General features: G+C 41.5%; 1 protein-coding gene across 1 annotated transcript in view; it reads right to left on the bottom strand.

The window, feature by feature from the left end:
- Window positions 1-26885, bottom strand: part of skia (v-ski avian sarcoma viral oncogene homolog a) — a 56532-nt gene extending 29647 nt beyond the window's left edge. Inside the window, exon 1 of the mRNA XM_056773215.1 lies at window positions 25527-26885. Within this exon, the coding sequence (XP_056629193.1) occupies window positions 25527-26438 (912 nt within the window). The 5' untranslated portion in view covers window positions 26439-26885. The remainder of the gene's footprint in view (window positions 1-25526) is intronic.
- Window positions 26886-27301: the final 416 nt, after the last annotated feature.

Here is a 27301-nt window from a genome sequence, read left to right as displayed (position 1 = left end):
AATGGTGATGAAGGGAGAATAATATGAGAAAGTGAGGTACAGAGAGTTTGTGTGGTGTTGTTGTATAAAAGATATGCGACTTTTGACCTACATGCGATGATGGTGATGATGCACATGATGCAGCGCAACAAAAAAGGATTTCTAAGTAGTTCTAAGGAAATGTGGCCTTTTTAGATCTCTACTAAGTAGCATGTTCCCTGATCCCTGATTTTTCAAAATATTTATTTACAGCAACAATTTTAGTTTGTGGTTGTGGAACGAAATAAACACACTCAAACATACACACCAACTTCCTCCCTTCATGAAGCCACCAGATCATTGTAGCATAAATTTTATTTATTTATTGTTCATTGCCAGGTGACATGGTTTTCTCCCTCTAGTGTTACAAATCTTTTTATGGTTTGGTTTCCCCCCACAAAGAATACATTTTAAAACCAAAACCATTAGGAGGTGTTGTTCTCTCTACCTTTCTGATAAGATTGTGTGCGTGTGTGTGTGTTGTACTAGGGTGGTAAACCATCCCGGCCACCATAGAAGTGAATGTGGTGTCGGTCTATCTTTAAGCCACGCTGGCCTACATTGCAGTTTCGCTCCATGTTGTGAGTTTGTGTGCATGTGCATGCACTGTGCAAGCCGCTACCACAAAACCATTTTACCCAGATCCTCCCTAGTTAAGATCTTACTCACCCACATGTATCTCCATAGTCACAATTTACCAGATTTGTTTAGATATTCTATATTGGTATATAAGACAACAAAAAATGTATGACACTTACCTACATATGGAAGCAGCAGGTCCAGAGACATGAAAAAGAAAACAGAGAAACACTTCATTAGTTAAAACACGGCACCCCACCAACACCTCCAAAGAAATTATAATTATGAGTGCGTTTTATTGAGAAAAAATCTCTAAAGTTCGAGGGAAGGAAGACAGCCGCGGGCCTGATTGTGTTAAGCACGTACGTTTTAGTTCGCAATAAAAGAAAAAGAAAACAAATTCCACCCACACGAAACCACAAGGCAGCATACCGCCAAACAAACATTCAGAAAACACACAGACGCACATAGCTCGTGAAAAGGAAGACCTTTGCGAGTCCTTCTGCGTCTGTTTGCTGATCTCGCTCGATCTTTCTCTTTGTCTCTCTCTCTTTCTCTCTGTCTGTTTTCTTTAACCTCTGTATAAGTGGTGGAGGGCTGATGCAGTGCTGCTCATTAGAGATAGTTATAGCGGATAGAATTCCAGCTCGTAAAACCTCCCGTATGTTCCCCCAGAAAACCTGACAATTATTGCTTGCAGACTTGCACACGTGTTTTCATCAGTGTACGAACAAAGGTCATTTTAAGTTGCTTGAAGAATTTGACTTTTCTTGAAAAGCACCTTGATACTAATTCAATTTTACGTGACAATCTCGTTCCCATATTTTGGTGAGTTTACGCAAGTGTTTTTGCCGTACAAGTGATGCTCGGATATAAAGAAAAAATAAAGCAAAAGTGAGAAACCAAACCTCGCCTAACAAAGGTTTTCGAGCAGCCATGCACTTTTTACTTTGTGTAAAAGTAAAATGCTACATTAATGCTACGCTAAGCTTACGATAACCTTGTTCCCTGTGGAACTCAAGTGGGACCTTTTTGCTCTAAAAACACACACATGCTCGCACGCGCTAGCTTGTTCTGCTAATGAGGTGAAGCCGTGGCAAATCTGTTTGCTTCTCTCACCCCAACCCCTCATTAGGTCCAACTTCAGACACCCACAAATGATGATCATTCACCGTTATTTAACAGCGAGTAAAAAATAAATAAAAAAGTGAGGAAGAGGAAGTGTGCTCGCAGTAAAATCCTGAAAGCTAGCCTCTCTCACGTGAACTTTGGCAATGAGGCATTTTTTTGGAAAAGGAAAGCTCACGGTAATAAATAGCAAATTCGTCATCGCGAAAAATACGTTGAATGCAAATTCAACTGGGTCACTGGAGAATTATAGCATATCAATTTGTATTTCACGTCTTTAAATAGGATGTTTGCTCCGGTAGATAGCAAGGAATAAAACACATTCTTTCACTTGAGGTGCAGACAGATCAGCTGAAATTTAAGGTGGATGATTCTCTTCAAAGACGCCACTTTCTCATGGAGATTAATCGCTTAAGAAGATTGTCTTCCTCTCTTTTTCAATACCGATGCTGTTAACAGGATTGCTTTGGCTAATGTTCCTTATTTAACATATCCCAGACTGACTGAAAAGTGGCACGTTTTCATCTGAATGGGGATCATCCGGCAAGACAAAGCTTGAGAGATGATAGTTCTTGACTTCTTTTTTCTTTCTCTCCCCCTCTTTTGCCTGTGTTCTCTCTGTTTCTCAGCAGGCTTTGTCGCCCGCCAAGAGGCCTTGGTGCTGGCAGGGGGGCTGCATGTTATTTTCTGTTCCTTTGTGTGTAAACTTCCCAAGTTTATTCCTTTTTCCCTCTTAGGGCCTATACTCCTACTGTATAAAATACAGAGCCCCGTTCTTCACTGCCCGCATACATGAATGCTTTCAGTGGTGATGGGAGGGTCCGTTGAGTTTATCTGTCTTTAACCTTTAAACCTCACTTGTTCGCTGTGAACGCCCGGTCTAACTAGCACCCGTCTGAGAAACTGAGCACATTTCCTTTCTCACTACCTTATCAGCTGAAAGTCAGGAATCTAGTTCTGTATAAACCCAATGTTCAGAGGGGACAAAAAACGAGGCAACGTGAACTGAAAACGGAAAGAGGAAGACCAGTTCGTACAGACATGACACGTTCTCGTGAGGCATCTGTTATAAGTGTCAACCAGAGTACATCTCACTTGAACTGAGAATATTCAGCCCTGCTCTTTTCGACTTTGTGACACATGTGACGCCTCAGAGTGTGTTTCATTGGGGGTAAACCATTTGTAGCTGTCCGCTTTGACACTTTTCAGTTTAAGCTAATTCAATAACATTTGGAATGGCCTCAGATTTGAGCACAAAGGTGTTGAGATGACCTTGAGATGATGATCATACATTTAGTAGAAGAGAATAAAGGCTGACCTTTCTAACCTTCCCGCATCCTATTAAACCCAAAGGTTATGTGGCCGTGCAACTTTATAGTTGCCAGATGTTGTGCATGTTTTTGTGACCCTGGTCACAAAAACCTGGTGTTTAGGACCTCAAAGCGGGAAAAAACTCATACAGTCAGGAATACTCTCCGAAGGGCTACCTGCGGAACCTGGGAGAATCTAAAGGCACATTTTAGTTTCAAAATTTAAGCTTGTTTGTTTACTTATCAAAATGCTGACTTTCAATTTCTACATTTTCAGCCCTTCTTCAGAGACGACTCCATCCGAGCAGTGCAGCTGAGACACAGACCTGTGCTTGTCTTGGTGAGGTCGCGAACCCATGACCGCTCTACGCAACGGCTCACACCATGGGTTTACAACCCTTCACACTGTAAAGTTTAGGAGGGGCAGTCTGGAGTCCTTTTAAGAATAACAGCCAGGCACTTTAAGTGCTATCTTGAAAAGTGATCAGCAAAGACAAATCAGCTTAATGATGGCAAATGCAGCCTAATGAGCGTGGGTTTGCTAACAGCCCATGGCCCGGGTCAGTCTCAGGTCAGGTTGAAACACAGGGCGTCAACTTAAGACCTTCCCACCTTACAGGATCAGCGGCGTGAGTTGCCATTTGACTACTTTTATTAAACATACAAAGAAATTATTCATAAATGTATACTACATTTATTTTATTATATTATTAGTTATTAAAATTACATAATTGCATACTTTTGAATTATAATGGAACAGCTCGTTTAAAATAACCTGTCAAATATTACCTGTATACTTCCTGTATCATTCCCTTGTACATTGCTTTGCAATACACACATAAAAGTATTATTCATGTTCATAAAGTACTAAAAAAATCACGACTGAAACTAAATGGAAGATTATGTGGAGATCATGCAGGTATATTCTAATAGCTTGAGAAGAATGAAGGAGAACCAGAAATTCAGAGATTGTCTTTAGAGATCAACTAGACCGACAAAGGACATAGTTTGTTTGAGGAAAGAGACAGATGAGTGACTGCTCAGAAAGGCTAATACTTTATAGCTCAGATGCTGCGCTTTCAAAGCTTTGTGACCTTTTGATTCATTGTTTAATAATGGCGTTCACTTCTCAGACACTAATCTTCTCATTTGGGTAAATGTATAGCTCGAATGCATTTTAGGTTGCTTTGGATAATGGTGTCGGCCAAATCCATAAATGTAAAGTTTAGGAATACAAAAGTTAAATATGAAAGTATTTGAAAAAAACTGATCTCTTCTAAACTCTATGGACGACAAAACCAGTCTTAAGGGGCAATTTTTATAAAATAAAGTTTTTATAGATTTACGGTAGGAAATTTATAAAATATTTTCATGGAACAATATCTTTACTTAAAATCCTAATGATTTTGGGCATAACATTTTTACCCATACGCTGTATTTTTGGTGATGACTAAAAATGTTCCTGTGCTACTTTAGACTGGTTTTGTTGTCCAGGGTCACATATGTGTCATTTCTAAAGTCTGTATTTTTAGAAGCAAGCGATTAGAAAGTCTCCATCTAAACTCCATTTAATCCCATTTCTATCAAGGAGGTACAATTGACATTTGCCTATCTTGTATTTCCCTTTCGAGGGTAAAAATGCAAAATAATGTAAAAATAGAGAATGATAAAAAAATATGCAATCTGATAATTTGCCATTGCTTTTTACAAAAGCAGGGAATTAAATAAAAATGTGACTGTAAGCATTTTCAAGCTCCTGATATGGAGACCTGTTACAGCGAAAGATGGAATTTGAGATTGTTAAGAGCAGGAAAGAGGTGGCGTCCATTTTGTTTTACAAGATCCTTTTTACAGCATGGTTTTATTCCCTACTCTAGTTCTATTAAACATCTGGAGAACAGGGCTGAAACCGGCCCCTCCATCTCTGTTCCTCTCACATTGACGTCAACCTCCTTCTCTAGGCTGATGAATAGCACATGAGGGTTTAGTTGATGGTGATTTGGGGGGTTGAATATGTAACTGTTTTCCAAGAGGAAAGCCTACTATTAGGTCCATTTTGCTGTTTGCCATCATCCAGATTTCATTAACGAACATTTTAGCATTGAAAACAAATGTTTCGATGACAAAAGCTGGTTTTATGGTTATGAAAAAATGAAGTGGAAACCGGCACTAGACTAACCATCAACAAGAAATGATAACATGCTGCAAGATTGCAAGACTTTGCAAAAGTTGACAGACACTTTAATCCAAACTAATGTACAGTGGATTCAAGGGTAAGGACATTTGAAAATTATTTATGATCCCTATCAAAGCCACAAAGAAACAGGAATGCACTTACAGATAATTTTGTGGTCATTTTTTCACCATCATTTGTCATTTAAAACACGTACATGACTCTATACCGTGGAACACAAAAACATTTTGAGGAATGTGGTTTTGTGTCTATACATTGGAAGTCAAAGAGGGCCTATGTTGTTTGGTTACCAACATTCTTTTAAAATATATTTTTTATGTTCTGCACAAAAAAAACATGTCGTACAGGTTTGAAATGACATGAGGGAGTTACTGTAATGATGAAAAACAATGGTTTTGCGTGAACTGTCCCTTTAAACAGTATTTTCTCTCCTGAGCTAAATCAGTTCCAATAGACAATAGCCTATCATGATTCGTAATCTGTCTGTAAAACTTTGATATTTCAACATTGTACAAAGACTTTAATTTGATCTGAATTTCCTTCAAATGGATGCAGTCTCCAGTTCTAATTTTTGCAGTGTGAGAGACAGGGTCACATGCACAGAGGCAATAAAGGCCGCTTTGTCCCCAAGCGAGAATTTTTCTACCTCAGCCATTATCACCAATTAGAGAGTCTGTCCTCATTTTTGTGGGGCGGCTCTTCTCCTCCCCTCCTCTCCGCTCGCACGTAGACCCATGCACAGACACCAGCCTGAGGAAAGAAGCTACTCCATCCCCACGTCCTTACACCCTTCATCCCAAAACTCTGTGAGTCAGGGATTCGTGTTTGAGGGAAAGTGAGAAAAAAAAAAAAAGGGAGATGAGGGGCGACTGATGGGCATTCATTCTTTGAGAGCTTTGGGGGGTGAGCTGGGGGTTTTGTGACAAGGAGAAACTATTTCAGCCCTCAGATACTTCAGTAAGTATAAGTACATCTATTGTGATGCTCTACACCCTTCGCTTGCTTCTAAGGTCCTTACATTGGCACATTTTTTAATTATATTTTAAACTATAACAGTGCTCAAGAGACGAAGAATATCATATTTTAAACAGAATCTTTTTTCAATATCGTTTCTTCGTTCGTTCTTCTGTCAACTGCTGTGCTCTTATTGGTTCATCCGGTAATATTACTATTGAGCCCGGATGCTGGAATCTCTCTTAAGTCAATCATTGGGTTTCCCTGGAATGGACAGTCAGTCTATAATTTCGTAGCAAGTATTCCTGCTATGTGAATTGTCTGAGGACGCCTCTCCATCTCACTGCCGGATCTTTGGATGCGCGTAACAGCTGGCTAATGCTATTAGTTTAGGATATTAATGTGGGGGGATGAAATCATTACACGCTGGTCAGATAAGCCTGCGTAATGAAACAGACAAACATCCTTCTGCAACACGGGCCAACGTGGTTAACCCGTAGAACACAATTAGAGCTGTTCCACAACAAAATGTATTGATATTTTAGAGCTGCACAATAAAGCCTATTTTAATGGTGATTACGTTTCTTTCTATTGGATGATGGCGCACAATCGTCTGCGATATTGGGATAATCGAGTTAAGGCCCGTTCAATAAAGTTAAAAAAAAACATTCTAAAGAGAATAATGGAGTTCACATCAAAGCTATACCAATACACCAGAGTTATGCTTCAAATGAATGATAAAACATCGACAGCCAAATCCATTGGAATTTAAAGTTGGTGCACATTTCAAATGTGATTTTTTGATTATAATTTTGCCTGCAACATCAGCATTACAAACAAGCGTATATTCAGTAAGGCATTTTAAGTGAATAGTGTGCACTTTGCGGTTGATAAGCCTTGCGTGCCAAGACGAGGTGCTGATTACCTGTTGTCGGTGATAATCTGAAAAGCGGCTTTAGAGACGCAGAGAACCGGCTGCTGTCCTGACCTGAAGAAAGGTCTCTCGGACTGGATGTGATATCATTGTTCGGCCGCAACTGAGATGGATTAGATAGGAGGATTGATTAAACCCATTGATTATGTGATCTTCTTCTTATTGTAATTTTAACTCTATTGGTTCAGTCTCTAGATCATGATGATCTGCTGTTTGTTATGTTAGCTAACGGTTGTGGAAAGGACATGTTCATATGTGGATCAGGGGCGGATCTCAATTCGCATACTAAATATTTTGTGAGATTGGATTAGTCTATCATAGTTTTGCTCTTAATTGCTTTGAAAGTCTTGGTACATTTTGCCATTATGATTTAAACTTAATCTTGTTTTCACTACATTTTCATGTAAGCATTTGGTATACACTTATTAATATAAAGTATACATTTATGTGTATATTAAACCCACGACTGCTGTTCCAAACGCACATGGATCTGCTGTATTAGTCTAATCCAACAACAGTATTTTTTAACCGTGCTGTACTGTTCTACTATATATATACTTTCATTTCCACCGTATGAAGTGACTTCTATAAAAATAGGCTCAGACTTCCTTAACTACCACTCCCTCCACGCAAGCAGCCACACAGATACAAACATCACCACAGGGGCCAAAGGTGCTTTGCTAGGGGAGCGATAAGCTAACTCTAGCGGCGAGGGCCCCTCTCTGTAGCTGAAGAACCCGTTTCAGCCCTATCTCATTGACAACAGAGGCCTCTCCTCTTCCCACTCCCACCCCATCATCTCTCGTCCCCTCCTCTTCTCAGAAGAGATCTCTTAATGGCTGATATGGAAAGCCACATGGTGAGTCTTGTATAATGAAGGTCGATGTCTGTACTAGGCATATGCAAAGCTACATATTTAGGCTAGTTGAAGGGTTGTCTGGATGTCTAGACGAGTTGTTGTCAAAAAAGTGGCTTGAGACACCACACAATGGTCAGAGGTCTTCGTCTGAGTTTCATTTGAGAAAATGACATTTTTGTAGAGGTGCGCGTCACACATCACGTCACATGTTTTCTAGTAGGTGAAAGTGGCTATAGTGTTGAGATGAAAAAAGGACCTTATGAATAGAACTGGCCGATAGACATGGACAAAATAGCATGGAATATCTGAGACATATTTAAAAGGGTGAAAGAGCGAGTGAGAGAGAGAGAAAAACAGGAGAGAGAAAGAGAATGGAGGGATTAGAAAACAGTGGCGTTGAGTAATTAGGAGTGACAAGCCTGTGGTGGTGTGTCAGGCTTTGAAACAGGGCTGAGCTGAAAGTAATAAGAAAAAAAGATAAAAGTTCAGGGACCTAGGCTTTACTTATCCACCCTTCAATGTTCCGTAAAAAAGAAAAAGTAATGCCAAGAGAGAGCAGCTTTTTAGAGGTGACCCATGATCAAAGGCAGCAGTGCATCTTCAAACCCTCCCGCTGTGGAGTAGCTGCCCCTCTCTTCATCTCTCTCTTCACCTCACTCTCAGATCCGTGTAATCTCACCCGATCTGCCCGTGAATATCACAGATTATATCAGTCTTAAAAAGCCCTGGATCTACTCTCTACGGGGCCACCCTGCACTGGACAGTTCTTGGAGAGAGGGAAGAGTAAGCGCAGCCATGCGTAAAAGCATTATGTTAAACTAGGCACGGTTACTCCGCATGGCATTGCAGAGTCTGTCATGCCCACTGTAATACAGTGTGATCCGTAATAGAGGGAGAGAGAGGGTTCGCCACACTTGGCTGAATCAGGTCACAGACAAGCGAGCACACAGATGCAGCTCAAACACTCCACCTACACACGTGACTTGACACTTTCACTCCTTTTATTAAACGCTACCTGAAAATTCCAGCACCTCACACACTTTCAGAAAATCATTTGACAATTGTGTAAGACAACTTTTTCATCTCTTCTCTGAAATATAAAATGATGTCATTAATGTGATAAAAATTCATTCAAAGAATGAATGCTGGAAGTATGGGTGTATTTCACAAAGAAATGCCGGCCCGATACCTTATTGTGACTTTTTTGAAAGAAATTAAGCAAATCTTGCTTGATTCTTATTATTTTAAAGAAACTTTAAAAAAATATATTTCACATGATTGTGTTATATTTTTATACATTTTTTAATATATAATTTTCTATCTATCTATCTATCTATCTATCTATCTATCTTTCATCTATATTTTCTACCTTGGGCAATTTTTTTATATATTATATATTCTATCTATTTTTATCTATTTTACTTTTTTACACTTTTTAAATATATAATCTTGCCTTAAACAAAATCTTTTTAAAAGACTTATATATCATTAGATTCAGATATGTGAGGGGATTTTAAAAATCAAACATCACAAAGATCTCGACCACACTTCCACTCAAAAGAGAAAAAAGACTGCCTTGTGGTGAATTTTATTACCCAGCCAGCTAGCTCAGATCTCAGCCCAGATAAAATGCTAATACCCCGCTGATCTTTGGTCGGGATCCACTGCTTCACTTCTGTAATTAAAGAACCTGGATGCTATGAAATCTCACTCCCGCATGATGGACAGTTGACCTACGGCATTGAGATCGGCTTTCATGGAATGACCGGCTAGCCATCTTGAGCGTGAGAGACCATTACACACATGCGGTTTACATGTCTGCACGGCTACACGGCACAACTGTAATGTTACCTTACAGGGTTACACATGCCTACGTAACCGCACGCCGTAATGGCCGGCGTCTTTTTTAGCATTGATGAGTAGACGAAAGGTCAAAGGTGTACGGTCAATGGGTTCTATTTCAATTTCATATAAATACATGACCCAGTGTCATATGATTTTGCGATCATCTCATTGGGAAAATCCTCATTTCCTGTTTTTGAAAGGATGGCTGCAGCAAGGAAAACAAGCATTTGGGCAACCCCCCTCAGTAATGCAATTATTCTGCACATGAGCACAGCAGCCCCATTTACCACTGCAGGTCTGGAGACGGGGAAGAGCTGCGTGCGCGGGCTTTTCTAGCCCACCAGCCACGAAACCATCCAGTCAAGCTCTCATTTAGCACAGGAAGTGCAGATTTGCTTAGCAACCGTATTAATTCTCCGCTCACTGAGGTATTTGGAATTATACCTCCTTGGTGACAGCCAGACGTGCATAGGCAGGCGTATTATACGCACACACGCACACAAATGCCTGCTTTCCTGATATTTGAACTCGCGGCGGAAATACCAGTCCGGAGACGATCTGTAGGAAATGGTTTCAGTGGGCCGCCTCAAGCCGCTGTGCACACACTGGCACCCACCTGAGGGACTTTCTCTTCCGCAAATTCCTCTACGTCTCATTCATAAACCATATTTTTATTTACATTTACACAGCCAATCAAACTTCAGATTCGAGCCAACTACGTAGCATACAGGCCGAGTCAATCTATGGGCTCTTTGACTGATAGTTCGACTCCGATAGATTGTTTCTATCTCGGAAGCCAGAAGAGATTATTAGTTAGACGTAAAGTCGAGCCAGCTCCACTCGACAGAAGCTGAAGGGGCCGGCCGGTTTGTTATCGAAAACTAAATAAACATTTATCAGCGTGCATGCTCCGCTCGGCCCAATCGCTTCCCTGTCTCCGCATCTGGGCCCCAACTCAGGTTTCAAAGTTCAGCCGCACAATTTACTCGCCAAACAAATCCTGGACTCAGCTATTAAACACAACCGACTGTGATCATCCTCAGTCAATGTACTCGCCCTTGAAGCTGTCAATCATGCACAATGGGCCGCTACACAACTGGGGTTTGGCCGCTATCGTTTGACGGTTTACACACAATGAGTTCTCAAGGCTGGTCACCTTTGGTTGAGACGATAGATCGTTTATTCAAGCGTCAAGATGAAACAAAACACTTTTCCTATTTTTTACAGTTGGGGCTTTTGAAACAAGAGAAATGGAAGCGCATACCTTTCACCAAATCTTTTCTTATCAAGTCGCCTGAAACGTTTCAACGACTGGCTCCCTAACAAATTCAACAGTTCCTGCTTACTTAGGGCTCTGTGGATGGAGAATTGTTGTGCTTGTTGGTGCCGCTGTTGTTGTTTGGCAGCCCTTGTCTTAGCAAGAGCACAAAGGAGCTTTGATTTGAGTGTGTGATTGTTAGAGTTGTGTTGACATCTGTGTGTCTGTGTGTGTGTGTGTGTGCGCGCCCATGTGTGTGTCTCAGAGTGGCGCTGGCCTCGACTGAACGCTCAGCAGGTCGACTAGAACATGCTGGCTCTTTCCCTCAAAGCCGCCAACATTCTGTTCCAAATGAGTTCAGCTCGGGGAGAGCCTTCGCTCTGGGGCACAATCACAAAGCTTACTGTTACAGGCATAAAAGAAGGGAACGGGGGATGGAACCTGTGAACGGGGACAAGAGAGATCCATCCGGAATGAGAATAAGCGAGAGAGACAAAAAGGAAGTGACTGATACACTTTTAAATACCTTACATTGCTTTAAAAACCAGCCGTTCCAAATTTGACTGCGGTGAAAACAACATTTAAGATCCCCGTTTCAGATCACCGTGAAGTTCATCTAGAGCAGGTCCGACAAACTGAATAGACCTTGGGTAAGTGGAGAGCCCCAGGAAGTGGAAGAACTGGCTGAGAACCAGCTGGGGTGACTACACCCGGGCGGAGGAGAGATCTGGGCCTCCTCAGGAGACAGCTTGAGCGCAGAAAAGAGACGGGTCCAATTTCATCTGATAAGCAAGCCGAGCTGGAACAGGGTCCCTGCACAAGGGACCTAGAGAGTGTGTGTTCTTTTGTCATCGCTGCCAAAAACTACACACTCAAGAATAGAACCTGCTAGATTGAGATACTCTCCCTTTCCTCTCTGTCTCTTTCCCTGACTTGTCAAATATCTTTTTTTACAATAATGTTAGATATTCATGAACTTTAATGGAGCGAGTGTTATCACATTAGGTAGCAAGCTCTTGCTCTTTGAGATTGAAGGAATGTTAAGCTCAGTTGACATTTGTGGCAATGTCCGTAACAAAAAAAAGCAGTTTAAACCTGAAAATGAGGGTTACATTTTTCAGGAACAAAAATGTGGTTACAGTAAGACATTTACAATGGGAGTAAAAACACTGAAATGTCAATGTTAAGTTGCGGCGGTTATAGCTGCAATTCATTTTGGGTTATAAATATATAATTTTTTTTAAACTTTCATTTTGCAGGAAATGGCAGCTTGATGACTTCAACCCACATAAAAAGATAAGATTGTGCAATTGTGTGTTTTTAAAACAGAGCTGGAGGCAGAAGTTATAGATTACAACTTTAAACTTTTCTAACGATTAAATATTAATTAATAAAGATATTTGGAAGACGGTTTGTAACCAAAGAGTTCTTGGCCGCCATTGACAACCATAGTAGGATAAATGTCTTTGTTCTGTTGAACATAAAAGAAGATATTTTGAAGAATGTAGGAAAGCAAACAGTTCTAGGGCACTTTGGACTTCCATTGTCATTTTTCCTACTTGATAGTCAATGGTTGCCGAGAATTGTTTTCTGTTTTCCACACGCTTTCTCTGTGTTCGCCGGAGCAAAGAAATGTATACCATTTTTGAACAACCCGGGGGTGAGTAAATGATAATTTTGGGTGAACTGTCCTTTTAAATAAAAAAACCACTTCAGTTTCAAAGTCAAGTACAAAACATGTCAGTTTAGATTATGAAAGGATTACGAAATACAACCCGATGACCTGCAAGAATCAGAAACCATTCCCAATGGCATCTGAACTTAAAACTTGCCACAACCTCTTGTTTAATTGTCTTTTCAGTATTATCAATTTAAATATATCTATCCAAGAATATTGGATACGGTAAATGGTGTCTTCATCCAGCCAGCCCAATCTTCCAACTTTCATATCGCCATTCATTCCTCCATCAATCTCCTTACAGACGCTAATGGAAACATTAGCCTGCGTTAGCTTCAAGCGAGCTTATTATGCAGCCCAGGCCTTATCAATTCACTTCTATCTCAATTAGCATCAGCTTTACGCCGCCTCTCCTCCGCCGCGAGGAACCGCATCGATCCACGACTCAATAGATCTCCTGAACGATTTAACACGGACTGGGCCGGCACGCAGCGGACATGTGTATTCAAAGTACGTGCGTACTGAAACACTTTACGTTTCATAATGACCATCAATGCAATCAAGTTATCGAAGATATATTAAGGTCGAACTGTTTAAGTGTAAGCGGTGTGGTGGACTGCAGTGCAGAGCGTCTTTAAAAGCAAAACTAGAGCAAAGCTGCGGTTTCATACATTTTGCAAAAGGCATGTTGTTTTTCTCCGTGTCTGATTAAAGTGCAAGGGCAATTTGTTTATCCGCTCACGCCCTTGTTAAAGTCTGTGTGTGTGTGGGTGTATGGCCATGAGATCTATTGATTATTGCAGGAAGCACATTCTGATGTTACACCGGTCTTCCTGAATTTGATGCCATCTCCTTAGACATTTTATGTGAAGGCATTCTGACAGTATGTGTGTGTGTGCGTATTTCTACCGCCCCACAGACACAAAGACAAAACAGCTAAACCTCTGTCCTTCCTTAAAGACAAAACAGTTCTCGCTTACCCACAATAATGGGCTTCAGCAGTGTTTCTGTATAACACCACAGCCACAGAGCGGCCACATTCTCCATCTTATGAAACAGCTTTTCCACAGTTTAAACTATTGCTCCGTAACCAAATAAAGAATACATTATCTCTCCAAACCTACGGAGCATGGATCTATTATTAAAAGAGAAAAAAGTCAAGTAAAATTTACACAACATTGACGTATTATTGGAACCGAAGCAGACGGGCTGCATTAATATTTGGAAAAGCATGTGTGCCAGATTCCTTCCATGCAAAAAGTCTATTTAACTTAGTGTTCAGTGTATTGTCTAGGCGTCAGTACAGAGGATCTCTAGCCCAATGTTGTTCATGTAGCCTCATGGCTTATCAACAACCCAGCCGCAAAATACAGTGAGAACCTTGACCCACTAAAGGGAGGGATTGTTAGACGCCAAGGTAAAGAGATAATTAAACAGACCGATATTTTTGATGGTGAAATGAAGGTCAAAATAAAGAGAGAAAGCGGGAGAGAAGCCTACGCGAGGCAAATGTAAATACTAGTAGGCCTAACCCGTAATTAGATACCTCCACCCGTGTAATACGTGTCAGACGTTCGACTTGATCGAGACAGCATTATAGAGAAGAAACAAAGAAGTATTGTCACATATAGGATGGCCCTTTAAAACCGGGCGGGCTAGTCGGAGGCTAACAGCGTACAATTATCTTCAATTTCCTCTTGAAAAAAAGACCTGACAGAGATTGTGTTCGGCTTTCTCTCCGTTTCTATGTCTGTGCGAGCTCGCGTTTGCGTGTGAGCGTGTGTGTCGGTCCTTTTCAGTGTGAGATTACATGCGTAGGCGGGCGAGGAGTGGCTTCAGACAGTAAATCAATGGATTCCACTGTAGTGGTGGTGTAGGACGTCTACAAGTTAGCGCAGAGCTCGGGGGGAGCCATGTGGCTTTAACCTGAGCCTTTACCTTCCTTCACAGGCACACACACACAGATCTGGTTTCACACACACTTTGTTTTATTTAGCATGTCCGCTGTCAGCTCATTTGGAGGAGTGGTACTGGGTTGGAATAGTATTAATTGCGAGGGATCTATGACCCACAAGTGCTAACCTAAGGCATAGCACCGGCCCGGGTGCTTATGGTATTAAATGCCATTGTTTCCAACACTTTTAATTCAACTGGAGTAAGGTGCCAACATACACACAGTATACACATCCACGCTCCTAACACCCCCAACCTCCTGGTCTTCCTTATGATGTACCAATTGGATTTTTCCAAATTCCTCCCCACTGACGTTACGAATTTGGCGATATGTACAATTTCTATCCAAAATGACTTATAGTGTATTTAAATTATATATTTTATGAGATTGAGGATTGTAAAAAGCTAACATAACACAATGTCTAAACAGCTATTTGGCTTTTGGTAACATTATGATGTCAATAGAAATTGATAAGATACAGTAAATCCTTCACAATGGTACTGGTAACCAGAAATACCAGTAATGCATTAAATAAGTTATAAGGGTCTATAAACTAGGGCTGTAAAACGATTTATCACGATTAATCGCATCCAGGATTAAAGTCTACGTTTACACAATGCATTTCTGTTTACTGTGCACATTAATTGTGTGGGTTGAAAAAAAACACGCATGCATGCAAAAATTTACGAAAAATATAAAAAGGAATAAACAGTTATATGTAATTTTAATAATTGGTTAATATAAATAAATATATTCAAATATTGTGTATATATGAATCCATGTAGATGTGTTTTTTTTATACAAAATGATTATGCACTACACAGACATATTATAAACACAGACTTTTATTCTGGATGTGATGAATCACGATTAATCGTTTGACAGCCCTACAACTGTGTCATTTGTGAAATCCTGTAAGAGACCAGACAGACTTGATGAGGTGGAGTAAACAAGTCCCAAAAGAACAACATTCACTCTTTACCTATTCAATTGTTGGTTTTAGAAAAACTAAATCTATTATTTAAGATTCAATCATCCATTCAGTTCACCACAAGCAAAATCACCACCGACTTTTTATTTTAACAAATTATGATTTTGAAGCAAAGAAGCGTTGCTGGCTTACCACAAAGTGACATCATTTGAAAACCACAACATGATTTACTCTGAGGGCCAACAGCTAGCGTGCCATTGTTAGCGTATGACAGCCAAGGCTTTGCTGAGAGAATGAAAGGGGGAAGGGTTCGGTTTAACAGAGACAGACATTCTTTTGTTACCTGTTCAGCAAAACCAAAATAGCCTCCAGGCTTAAGGCTGGAACCGATACACCAAGTCCCTTAATCAAAGAACGAAATGACAAACTCTCTGTCACGCCTAGCGTGGCTTCTCCACTATAGCTGCAGGCCTAACAGGCAACCATCTTTAAATACACCAAGATTGAAAGTGAGAAGATGTGTTGTGTCTGGTGTGGCCGGGATGGTCTATCTAAAACATCATCTTTCTTTATCTTTTTTAATCTTTAACTTTTTAGTCAGAAGATATACTCGCAATAACCTCACTCCTGATAGCACACGTATGCTGTGAAGTCCTGAAAAGTTTAAGAACTTCTAACTCTCTTTATACAATCATGGATCAAGAAATTCGCTGTTTTTCAGGAAATGTAAAAAAAACACTACTTTTTACAGATAAAATACTGTGTTGTCAAAGCAGACATAAACTTTTTAAAACGTTTTATTGGTTATATATTGGCAAAACCCAATGACAAACAATAATAATGATTTTTGGCAAAAGATATATAAATCACGAAATATGGAGATACAAGGTATCAGAAGCACAACAGCGATATGCTCGTCTGTAATACGTAGGTTAGAACACCAATGAGAGAATGTTTTTGCAATGTTTGCAATTTATAACGTTTATAATGCTTTTCGCTTTGTGCAGACATCTCTTATAATCAGGTGTGCACGCTGTTCTACATTCTTCGCGTTAAAGCATCAAATCGATGTTCTCGCCCATATCTGGAGGACAAAAGAAAAGTAGAAATATACTAAAATCCCACGGCTCCCAACGAAACATAAGATAAGTCAGTGGACTGCAGTGCAGGGTTTGTGAGGACCACAGCTATGACAATAGACTCAGGCCTGGGCTTTGTTTCCTAGTCTTGGTTCCACGAGCCCCAGCTGATTCCTTTTAAACATCTGAAGGACAAAAGAAGGCCAGTGTAACCTCAGGATGAGAGGTGGGACCCGGCGCGCTCTCCATCACCCCGAACACAAAACCCCTCCTGTGATCAGGAGTGTCTCTCGACATTGGGTCTGCACCCTCCTTTTCTTCAATACTCGACGCTCTTGCACAAGACACAAACACACACTCACGCGCACACAAAAAGAGCCTCTCATTTGCCTCCCAACGCAGACGGCAGAACACATCAATGGCAAAGCCGTCTTGCGTTTCAGACCGCAGCTTTGTGGTTGTTAATTTAGAAAGGGTGCGAGGCCATGCCTTTGTGTGCTGACACTGACTAACGTCCACACAAACAAGCACGCTCTTGCCCTCTGCCCCAGTTTTGTGGCATGTTATCTTAAAGGCTAACGTTGAAACAAGATTACTGTGTCTTCCTCGGTTTCCGCAAGCGGAATCTATACGTCTGTAACCTCAGATAATACTGGAGGAATGCTGCGTAGGCAAAATGAACCTCTCGTGGTGTTTGTGCGTGGATGTTCAGATTCAATGACCAACCATTTTTGTAGGTGAGAGACAGACGTAGTTAAGAGCGAGTAAATGCATTCACCTCTTTACGCCCGTTCACACAGAATTGTACGATGCAAATCATCTATACCACGCTGCCAGGCTGGTGCTGACAGTCATGATAGCAAACCCATCATCTGTTTCTCTCTCTTTTCCTCTTCTGTAGATGCAGCCAAGAGTCCAGACAGCAGCATGTTTCATGCTATTTAGCTATTTCACTCGTGCAGACATAACTAGAGGACATGAGTTACATTTTTTCAGCCGTGTACTGTAATAGTATGTCTGTCTACTCATTTCTACTTCAAATTACACATTATAAAGTAGGGCCCCTTTGTGAAGGGAATGCTTCAAAGAGCAGCAGTTATATAAGTCAGACAGACCAAACCAAATTATGGTGCATCTTAAACCAATGCCACTGGCCCCAGACGAGGGCTTCATTTAGAACGGGGTGAGCATGAATGTTCAGTTATTCGCGTGTCTATTTCTTCCTCTGAGACTCTTCAAGTCTTACGTGCCTGTAAACGATTGCATTATATACATATTGCAGATTCTGTGTTAGATAATCTCTGTCGTCTGCTACAAACGCTCCCTCAAGCTATGGCATGCAGATTATAATATTTAATAATGATAATTCGTTGCATTTATATAGCGCCTTTCTGGGTCTTCAAATCGCTTTACATGGACGGGGGAATCTCCTTTAGCACCACCAATGTTCAGCATCCACCTGAAGAAGGCCGACAACACACCAGCGTATTTGTGGAGAGGAGACAGAGATATATAGATGGTTGCTATAGGGGTAGTTTGAGTCCAAATACAACACAATATTTCAATTGTCATTCTGTTTTAGGAACAGACACTGTGTGTTTGTGTGGTTGTCGCGCTGCTTCTGTCATACAGACATCTGTCCACTGAGAGCCCTATGGAGCCTCCTGATTGGTGGGTCTGTTTAAAGGGGTTTGATGAGGAGGGTCATGTGTCAGATTGCTTTTAGACACACACACAGTCAGCTAAAGGCTGAATAGGGTTAAGCTGACACAGCAGCAAATCCTCATGCACGCTCACAGACAAACACAAACACACACACACACTTAAACACACATATTTGCTTAGTAATTTTCAATCACACTGCCACTCAAAAGAACTGTGCCCGTGAATTTTCATTCATAGAGGTGATCTTGTCTCGTGTATATTTAGTGTGTGAGTAATACAGATCGACAGCGGTCAATTATACAGTTTAGCCATTGTGCGATGTGACAATATTTGACCACAGAATGATGTGATTGCCCAACCAGAAGTATTGCAGAGAGATTTCTGATTATATACATTGTGTTTAAATAGATTGTGATTCACGAACGATGAACTAATATAAATTAATATACTTTTTTCTAAAAGTCGTGATGCCTACATCCATACGTCAGCAGAAGTAAAAAAAAAAAATCTTCTTTATGTTTCTTTATTATATTTGAGTTTAATTTTAGAATGACTTAATAAAACTAAACAATTATAGCCTTTATAAATCTATATGATAAATATATATGTTCTGTATCTATACGTATAAAGGAATAAAATATTATGCTCTAAAAGCAGAAGACATGTCTAATGAATTTTTTTAACCAAAACTCATCTAGCAGTTAATTTATAGATTATAGTATAATAGACAGAACAATAGGCATCTACGGTAGCAGAATGAATGAAATGAATGAGTTAATAGCAAAAAGCATTCAATGTACAATAGACTGGCAGTTGTTTGCTTTCGTTTCTTGGTTCATTACTTTATTCATTCATGCATTCGTTTGCATTTAAAACACAATTTTCTGCATTTAAACTATGTGTTTTAAAAGGACTCTGTAAATGCAAATGACCCGTCTTGACAGAACCATGTCCTAAGGCATACAACCTCTGCTCCATGTTTTCACTAAATCCAAAATTTACTTCACACCTTGTTACATATTAGCACGTCTCACATAGCCCATCATAGTATCCGAGGAAACACGCACCCCCGCACGCATCTATTTTCCCACCCTCCTCCTTTTTTTACGCCAGACATAGAAAAAGGTCCTCTTCTGTCTGCCAACCCCCCATCACATCTTCCTCCACCTCCCCCTGCCGCCCCATCACGCAGGTATATGAATGCTTTCCTAATGGCCAGCCAATACAAACACACACACAGACAGCGTTGACTGATGTGCGGGGGCTGGGTGCAAGGACTGTGAAAGGAGAGGATGCCCCGTGATGAACCGCTCTCTCTTTTATCTGTGTTTATCTCCATCTGACATTAATGAGATTTTAGCTACTGCAATCTGGGGGAGGGGGATTGCAGACTGGGAGGATTTGCTTTGTGTGTTTGTGACGGTGCAGATGTGATGTCACATCTTAGCCATGACTCAGGAAAAACAGAGAAACAGAATAATTATAAAAACTCTTTAGCCATATAAGAGATTCATACGGCCATATAATATAAAAGGATTAATAGAAGTCTGAGCTTTCTAAATCAAAACGGTTCTTTGTTAGTTTTTTTGGAATTTCATTAATTGTGAAGGCAGTGAGTTTACCTTTATGAAAACCCCATAATGCTTTACAAAGCGAATGCATTTTTTTATACATAAAACGCCTCACAAAAATGTCACAGCCTCGTTTTTGTTTGTGTCAAATAAAAAAATGATGTGAATAAAGTCTCTTTTTTTAAAGGGATAGTTCATCTCAAAGAATATTATTTACCCTCATGCTGTTTGAAACCTTTGTGTAGCACAAAATAACATTTTTGAGAAACGTCCCATGATGGAAGTCAATGTGGGTCAATTACCAACGTTCTTTAAAATATCTTCTTTTGTGTTCTGCAGAGGAAAGAAAGTCATACAGGTTTGTAACGAGTACATGATTTAAAAAAATATATATATTATATATACAGTATATTAATTTAATAAAGAAAAGTTTTAAGTCATTGTGGACAGTACAGGGAATGTGGCGCGCCCCGCTAAGGTTGCTAAATGACATTGAAACAGCGAGGCTGAATAAGTGCCATTTTGATTTGAAATTCAGCTGGTGAGGTGAAAAACTGATCAAATTAGCAAGAATGTGGCAAATAAGCCGAGCGTGAATCTTCACACCTGAACTGAAGCATAAAAAAAACTAATGAATTGATTTGCATTTGCATTCTATTAGAGCCACGGAAGCAATTAGGCTTTCAAATTTTTCCTGGGAGATGTCCCTCTCTTATCTCTAAAACAAAGCTTCACATTTTCTCTTTGCCTAGTTAATCACGGTTATGATCCATCAGTTCGGGCTTGTCAGTGACGGACCATTTGAAAAATCTTAATTAGCACCTAAAGGAGACTAGGCACAACACTTGTTAAAAAAAACGTTGAATTTTATAACCATCTACATGTGAGGGACATTTACTCAGCACCGTTGAGAAAATGAGCCCTGTTATGAAAGAAACAGATTATCTTATCTCTCCGAGTTTCACGTTGAGTAAAACCGGTTGGGTTTCTCGTCTGGCGCTTTTTGCGCAACAATAAAAATGACCCTCGCGGATATCCAAACAAAAGTCTGTTCATATCAGTAACCCACTGAACAACATAGAGTCCATTTCTCCGCCTCGCAGGTCTTCGACCTCACGAGTATAAGCTCTGGAACATATGAAGCGTTTGACCCGTGAGGTCCTAGATAGAACAGCCGTTCAGCTCGGTTCTCAGACGGATCCTCTGGCTCACATCGCCAGCAGCTGCAGGACTATCCGTGCCTGCGGAGCCCCCCGCATTCTGAAAGGGAGGCCGAGCAATGTGCAACTGCAGCTCTGCGTGCTTCGGCCATTGATATGCATACCACAGGCCAGCTGCCGCTGAGCTGAGTTGATCTGTCCGGTGTGTGTATGTGTGGCTTAAGAGTGATATGCCTGGCGAAGGAGATGGGACGTACCTAATATCCCCTAAGGGAACTGGCTTCCTCTCCCAAAGCTCTTGCACCCTCCACTAAATATCCCAGAGTTCTCTGAGGCGATATGAGGGGGGGGTTCCCAGGCTCTCTCCAAAAGAAAAAATCCCAAGTCGGCCAAACCGTATGGCAGAACGAAACTAAGCACACAAGGTGTTTTTATAAAAGCTTTTTCAAGGGTGTGATTTAGACTAAATGATGTAGCTTTGTTGCCAAAAAGTGAACAATTAAGCGAGAAAATGGCTTCAAAGGCTGAGAGCGGTTAAATCCCGCTTTAATGACTGGATGATTAGAGAAGTTTACAACCCACTTCCAGCACCTGGAGGGAATTAAAGAATGAGAAATTAGAAACGAAAAAACACTTGATTGTGGAGGAGAGAAAGTCAACAGAGGGTTGAGATACCGAGCAGGTGTGTGCATGCACGTGTGTGTCTATGCATGCGCGACTGTGTCGGGGGCTGACGCGCAGAGAATGCGAGAGGGCACGCTTCATTCATGCCCATTCATACTTGCGTTTGCATAATCAGCCGGTTCTCTCTGCTCAGGGAGTGGTGGTCCTGGAATGCGGCTGTCGCAACTCTCCCTTCCTGTCACTGAGCTGCGGTTTTCCTGCACTGGCGGCGAGAACGCACCGTCTGCCAAAACTCTCTAAATAACCCCTGATAAAACGCCTACACGTTTAACAGGAAGCTTGGGGGGGAAATCAAATGGATGACTAAGTAGGAAGTGATCATGATATGGGCTTTCTTTTGCTTATTGGTCTGAAAAATGGAAATGCCGAGTATTTCGTCTGTTCAATTTCACAATGGTGGGTGTGCTTTAGGGATATGCTCGTCTTTTTACTGGACTATTTTGAAAACCATATAATTTCAAAATCACTTAATTTAAAGCTTACATTTCCTTTTTTATTTGAAGTGGTACTGTACATAACGCAAAATAACTAAATATAACAAATATAAAAAAATTCCTAAATTATTCGTTTCGATTACCACAAGAGAATTCTATGTTTACAATGACATGAGTATAATAACTAAATATGCTAAAATGTATTTTTTTTGGATAAACTGTCTCTATAATCAATAAATTCAACATTCCTGACAATCACTTCCAGACATTTTTATCAGCGTCAAAATTAATCACGATGGCTCATAAAGCCAACTCCACACCCAGGCTTACACTTTGAACCTGTAAACTACAGTTCAGTCAACATCGAACCTTGTTTGCCAAGCGGTCAAAAACGCAAACTCTTATGAACCCTCAGAACGAGATTTGTAGCGCATGCGCCTCAAACTACAAGCAGAAACGATTTGATATCATACAATATTAAAAGTACGTACGTGTCAGACAGCTTGACAGTACATAATAGCTAGGTACAATTTTACAACTATTAATTCTGAGTGTGTGTCTGTGTGTGACACACAGAAGTACAGAACATCCTGTCTTATTGCATCTTCCAGCTGCAAGCACCAGACAGACAAGCACACTCACAAACACTTATACACACACATATATGTCGAGGGGGTTGAGTAACTACACAGTCTATGACCTCCCCTCAGCAAGCAGCAAAGAAAGAGGAAGTTCCTTCACCCCACCCAGAGAAAGCGAGAGAACGAGAGAGACTGCCAGACTACTTCTCACAGATGAGGAAAGTCTCAGTTAAACTCGGTCAGTAACTCAAACATACAAAAGTAAAAAAAACTCACAACATGTATGCAAGAAACATACTTTGTGAAAGCATGCAAACGTTTTGTCAACGCATTGCAGTGGTGCAGTCCCGATTCACCACTTTAAATTCCCTTCAATTGTTTGTGCCATTAATCCAGATGTGTTGTTATTCCAACAGCGTTCTTAAAATATGTCTACAGTTTTTTTAACTTTCATTTTAAAGTGTTGTACCATAATGACAATACCTGAAAGACATACAAAATCAAACAGCTTTGCAACTGCAATGCAACAAAATTAAAGCACCGACGTAAAGTTGCACAGACTATTTTAGGCCTAATCTTTATTCTCATGTCTGACTAGCAAATGTAATCGTGTAGCTACGTTCGTGTGCGAAGAAGCCATTACGGAGCCATCAATATCAAATCACAGAAGTTTCCTGGCAGTCTGGCGTATGTAAAAATACACCCCTCGCTAGATAAACCTCCACGCATATTCCACATCCTCCTTATGTATCGAGACGGTTTTCGAGTGCTCCCTCTTGTGAGGCAGGAAAGCTCTCCAGATGTATAAAAGCCTTCTGCGGGGGGTCTGATAATGTGATAATGCGGAGAGCTTCGGGACATTTTGGTCTCATTTGAGTTTGAGGAAACAGCTCGATGTTAACAAGGCAGCGTCGTTTACCATAAGCACATGTTCAAGCGCATGCAACACGCATAACCGGTTAACAGAGCAAAAGGCACCCCAAAATAACAAATATGTGTAAACGTTCCTCCTCTTTCTGAGATGGAGAACAAACCTTGTTTTACATTCTCACCCTCACACAATCTAACCAGAGAGAGTCACTAGGTAGAGGAGTTTGTGTTTGGGGGGAGGATAAGGGGTGATCAGAGAGAGAAAAAGAGAGAGATTGGAGGGAGGAGATGTTGGTGAATGCACCTCTTTGTTGGTTCATATTCCGTTTCGACCACAATACTCCAATCCCTGCATCATCAACTCCATTCAAGGGGAACAGTGCATGCAAATGACCAGGCCGGCCATTCATTGAATGTTTGTGTGTGTGTGTGTGTATTGGGGGTGATGGCACACCACAAAAAAACTTTTCCTCTAATCCTCTACCTCACAAACAGGACCCTGTCTGCTGCAGATGTCAAGCACTGGAGTCCCCAGAGCTCGCCATGGCAAAACAACCGAAAGAAGAGCCGCCCGCCACATATGCGAGTAACCTGAGACTGGAGACAACCCGGAGCAGATAAACATAAAACGATCGTCCTGAGACTTCACCACTGGCTGGTTTGCACTTGCATTATGCATCTGGCAGACGATTTTATCCAAAGCTACTTTTGCAGTGTATGTGTTGATCAGTTTGTTGGTTACCTGGAAATCAATCCCATATCATGGGTGTCTGGTGCCATGCTATAGTTGAGCTACAGAAACAGAAGTTCAGCACTTTTTACTAACTAAACACTGAGTTTTTGTTTAATTCACATAATGCATACATAAATCTTTAAGCATAGCAGAGCATACATTGTTAGAAAACATGTTTCCCAGTCTGAGCTCTACTCTTTCCACAGCTCTGTGATTAAACCTTCAATGGCCCAGTCATTAAAAACGCATCTATTGTCAAGTACCTGCGATAACCAAATGACCCAGAATTAGCATAACATGACGCTTTTGCCGTGGGACACGTGGAAGTCCCGCTGGGCTCGAGACAGGCAGATGAGTGAATGAGATGATACATACCAAACACTGAACCTTAAGCCTCAGGATAAAGCCTGCAAGCGCCACTTTAATAGCTCTAAATGATTGTTTGTTTATGCGGTCAGGACTGTATCTACAGTGAAGGACAGAGGTCACGACACCTAACGTCAATTAGTTGGGTTGTTTGGGCAGTTCAATTCAGAACGTGAAACCCCAGACTCAGTCAGGAAACCTATCTCCGAGATTTTCGTCCACAAGTTAAATATTTCATACCATTAAATTCAGACCAGCAAGGCGGCTACTTTATCTCTGCGTCCGCCCGCAGAGTCCACATCTCATCCCCCAGATATCAGGTTGTAACATTTGGATTGGGAAACCAATATCATGATAGTCTCTTGAGTCTGGGACTGGGTCACCAAAGAAATATCACCCTTGGCGGTGTTCCAATCAGGAGAGCTGACAGTACTTGGAACCGATGCAAAATTTAAGACGGACAAATGTCATTCCAGTAGGACTGGAGATGCAGACCCTGGGGTGGTGTGGCACGGCGGTTAAAAGTCTTGTAACTGAAGACTTAAGATTGTTGGTTGATCAACATTGTGCCCTAAAGCACTTAACCTTTCTAAACAGGGACATACAATAAGTCTACTGTCGAATAAGTACTTTGCATCACCTTCTCCGAAGCACATTCATCTGACACTTAAAAAATGAAGAAGAAAAAACAGTAACAAATTTCCCGTTTGTTAGTACAGCTGATACAAAGTAGTGGCTCACCCGTGATGCTTTCCGCTTGTATTTATTGGCGAAGTCAAATTTCTCCTTAATGTCATCCAGGAACTGCTCCAGACGCGCCTTCTCCTCTTTCCCCGTGTAATCCGGGCTCAGGAGCACATACGCCCTCCAGTTGGCCGAGTCAAAGCCCCAATGGCAAGTCCTGTTCTCCAGCGATTTGTGACTGTGCACCACGAATTTTTGGGTCGGGTACATGAGCCTGCAGTCCATGCACTGGACGCACGGCGCGTTAGGGCTCGTGTAGAGCTCCGGAACGAACAGACCCTTGCACTTTCCGAAACACTCGTGATAGACCTTGAAGCTCTTCTCGGTGAGCTCGAGCTCTATGGAGCCGTAGAGCTCTTTCTTGCAATGCGGCGGATACGTTCCCCCATATATAAGCGCGTTGCACAGGCGCTCCGCGTCCGTTTTGGTGATGAGCCCGCAGGACGGAGCGGAGAACGGCAGGATGCCCATCACTTTCAGGATCTCCAGCTGGTCGGCGGTGCACCGGGAGCAGTAGATGTGCAGGTCGTCGCACACCGAGTTGATCTGCTGGAGCGAGAAATCCCGCAGCACCGTGTTGAGAATCTGCGGCAGGCACAGACGTTTCTCACCGCCGACCGCGAAGCAAGATATGGTCTCGCCCTCCAGCACCGTCTCGCACCTCTCGGTGGAGCGGTCGGACGGGATGAAGAGCGGCCCCGGCATCACCGGAGGAGGCTGCATGGGGGGGAGGTGCAGCACGGGCTCCGGGACGTCTTTCCCGTCCTTTTTGAACAGCAGATCGTGTTGCCATCTGGCCGAGAAAGCGGCCGGTCCTCCGAGAGAGCTCATGGAGCTCAGGTGGAACTGTTTGAGAGTTTGTTGCAGTCCCGGGTGAGGCTGGAAACTCTGCCGCGTTAACGTTTCCATGTTTTACGCACCGTCTGACGATTAAAACTCAGAGTCCGCTCAGAAATACAACTTACGGATCCTCGTTCCTCGTCTCTATTTCCAAGTCTCTGGAAAAAAGCACAATAAATCGAGTAGGGCTTCATCAAATATCCAACAATCCGGTAGAGCTTTTTTCCCAGTTAGACGAATGTTTCCAGCGGCGCGTCTTCTTCCCCTGCAGTGGGATCTCTTCTGTCCATATCCACAGACGGACGCGAACGGAAAACTCAACTGTAACAGAAACAAAGCGCCCAAGTTGCCACAAAAGTATCCCGTGGGGGAGCCGGACTTCCCCACTCCAAATCCACGAGTGAAATACACAATCCACAAACTTTAAATCCTTATTTTTTCTGCGCGTAGAAATCGTGGCAGCCGGACACGGCGCGTCGCCTCCACTCTGCCCCTGCAGTTCAATACGACTGAGTCAGTGAGCACATCTCTCTCTCTCTCTCTCTCTCTCACTCACTCACTCACTCACTCAGTGTTTGTGTGTGTCTGGCTCAGTCATTGAATCGCAGCCAAGAATGTGACTGACTCCGCAGGCTGTGGCTCTTCCAAGAACTCCCCACTGCTGTAGAGATTTGCTATAGCCTGGGAAGTCAAGCTTTTACAATCACTTTTTAAAATACTTGCTTTACGTTTTTTATTCCCCACTTTCTTTATTATAAGTAAAATAGTTTAAGGACACCCTGAATGTTGAAATTCGACTTAATTTACTCCACAAAAAATTATTCTATTTGTAAATGATTCAGTTTTGTCTACTTTATATTCGTTATTTTTTCACTATTTACATTTGGAGCAGATAAAAAATGCTTTGTTGCTAATGAAAATGTATAATGCCA

This window comes from Triplophysa dalaica, chromosome 18, assembly GCF_015846415.1.
Source record: "Triplophysa dalaica isolate WHDGS20190420 chromosome 18, ASM1584641v1, whole genome shotgun sequence".
In the NCBI taxonomy this organism is placed as follows: Eukaryota; Metazoa; Chordata; class Actinopteri; order Cypriniformes; family Nemacheilidae; genus Triplophysa; species Triplophysa dalaica.
This window is presented reverse-complemented; position numbering and strand designations above follow the sequence as displayed.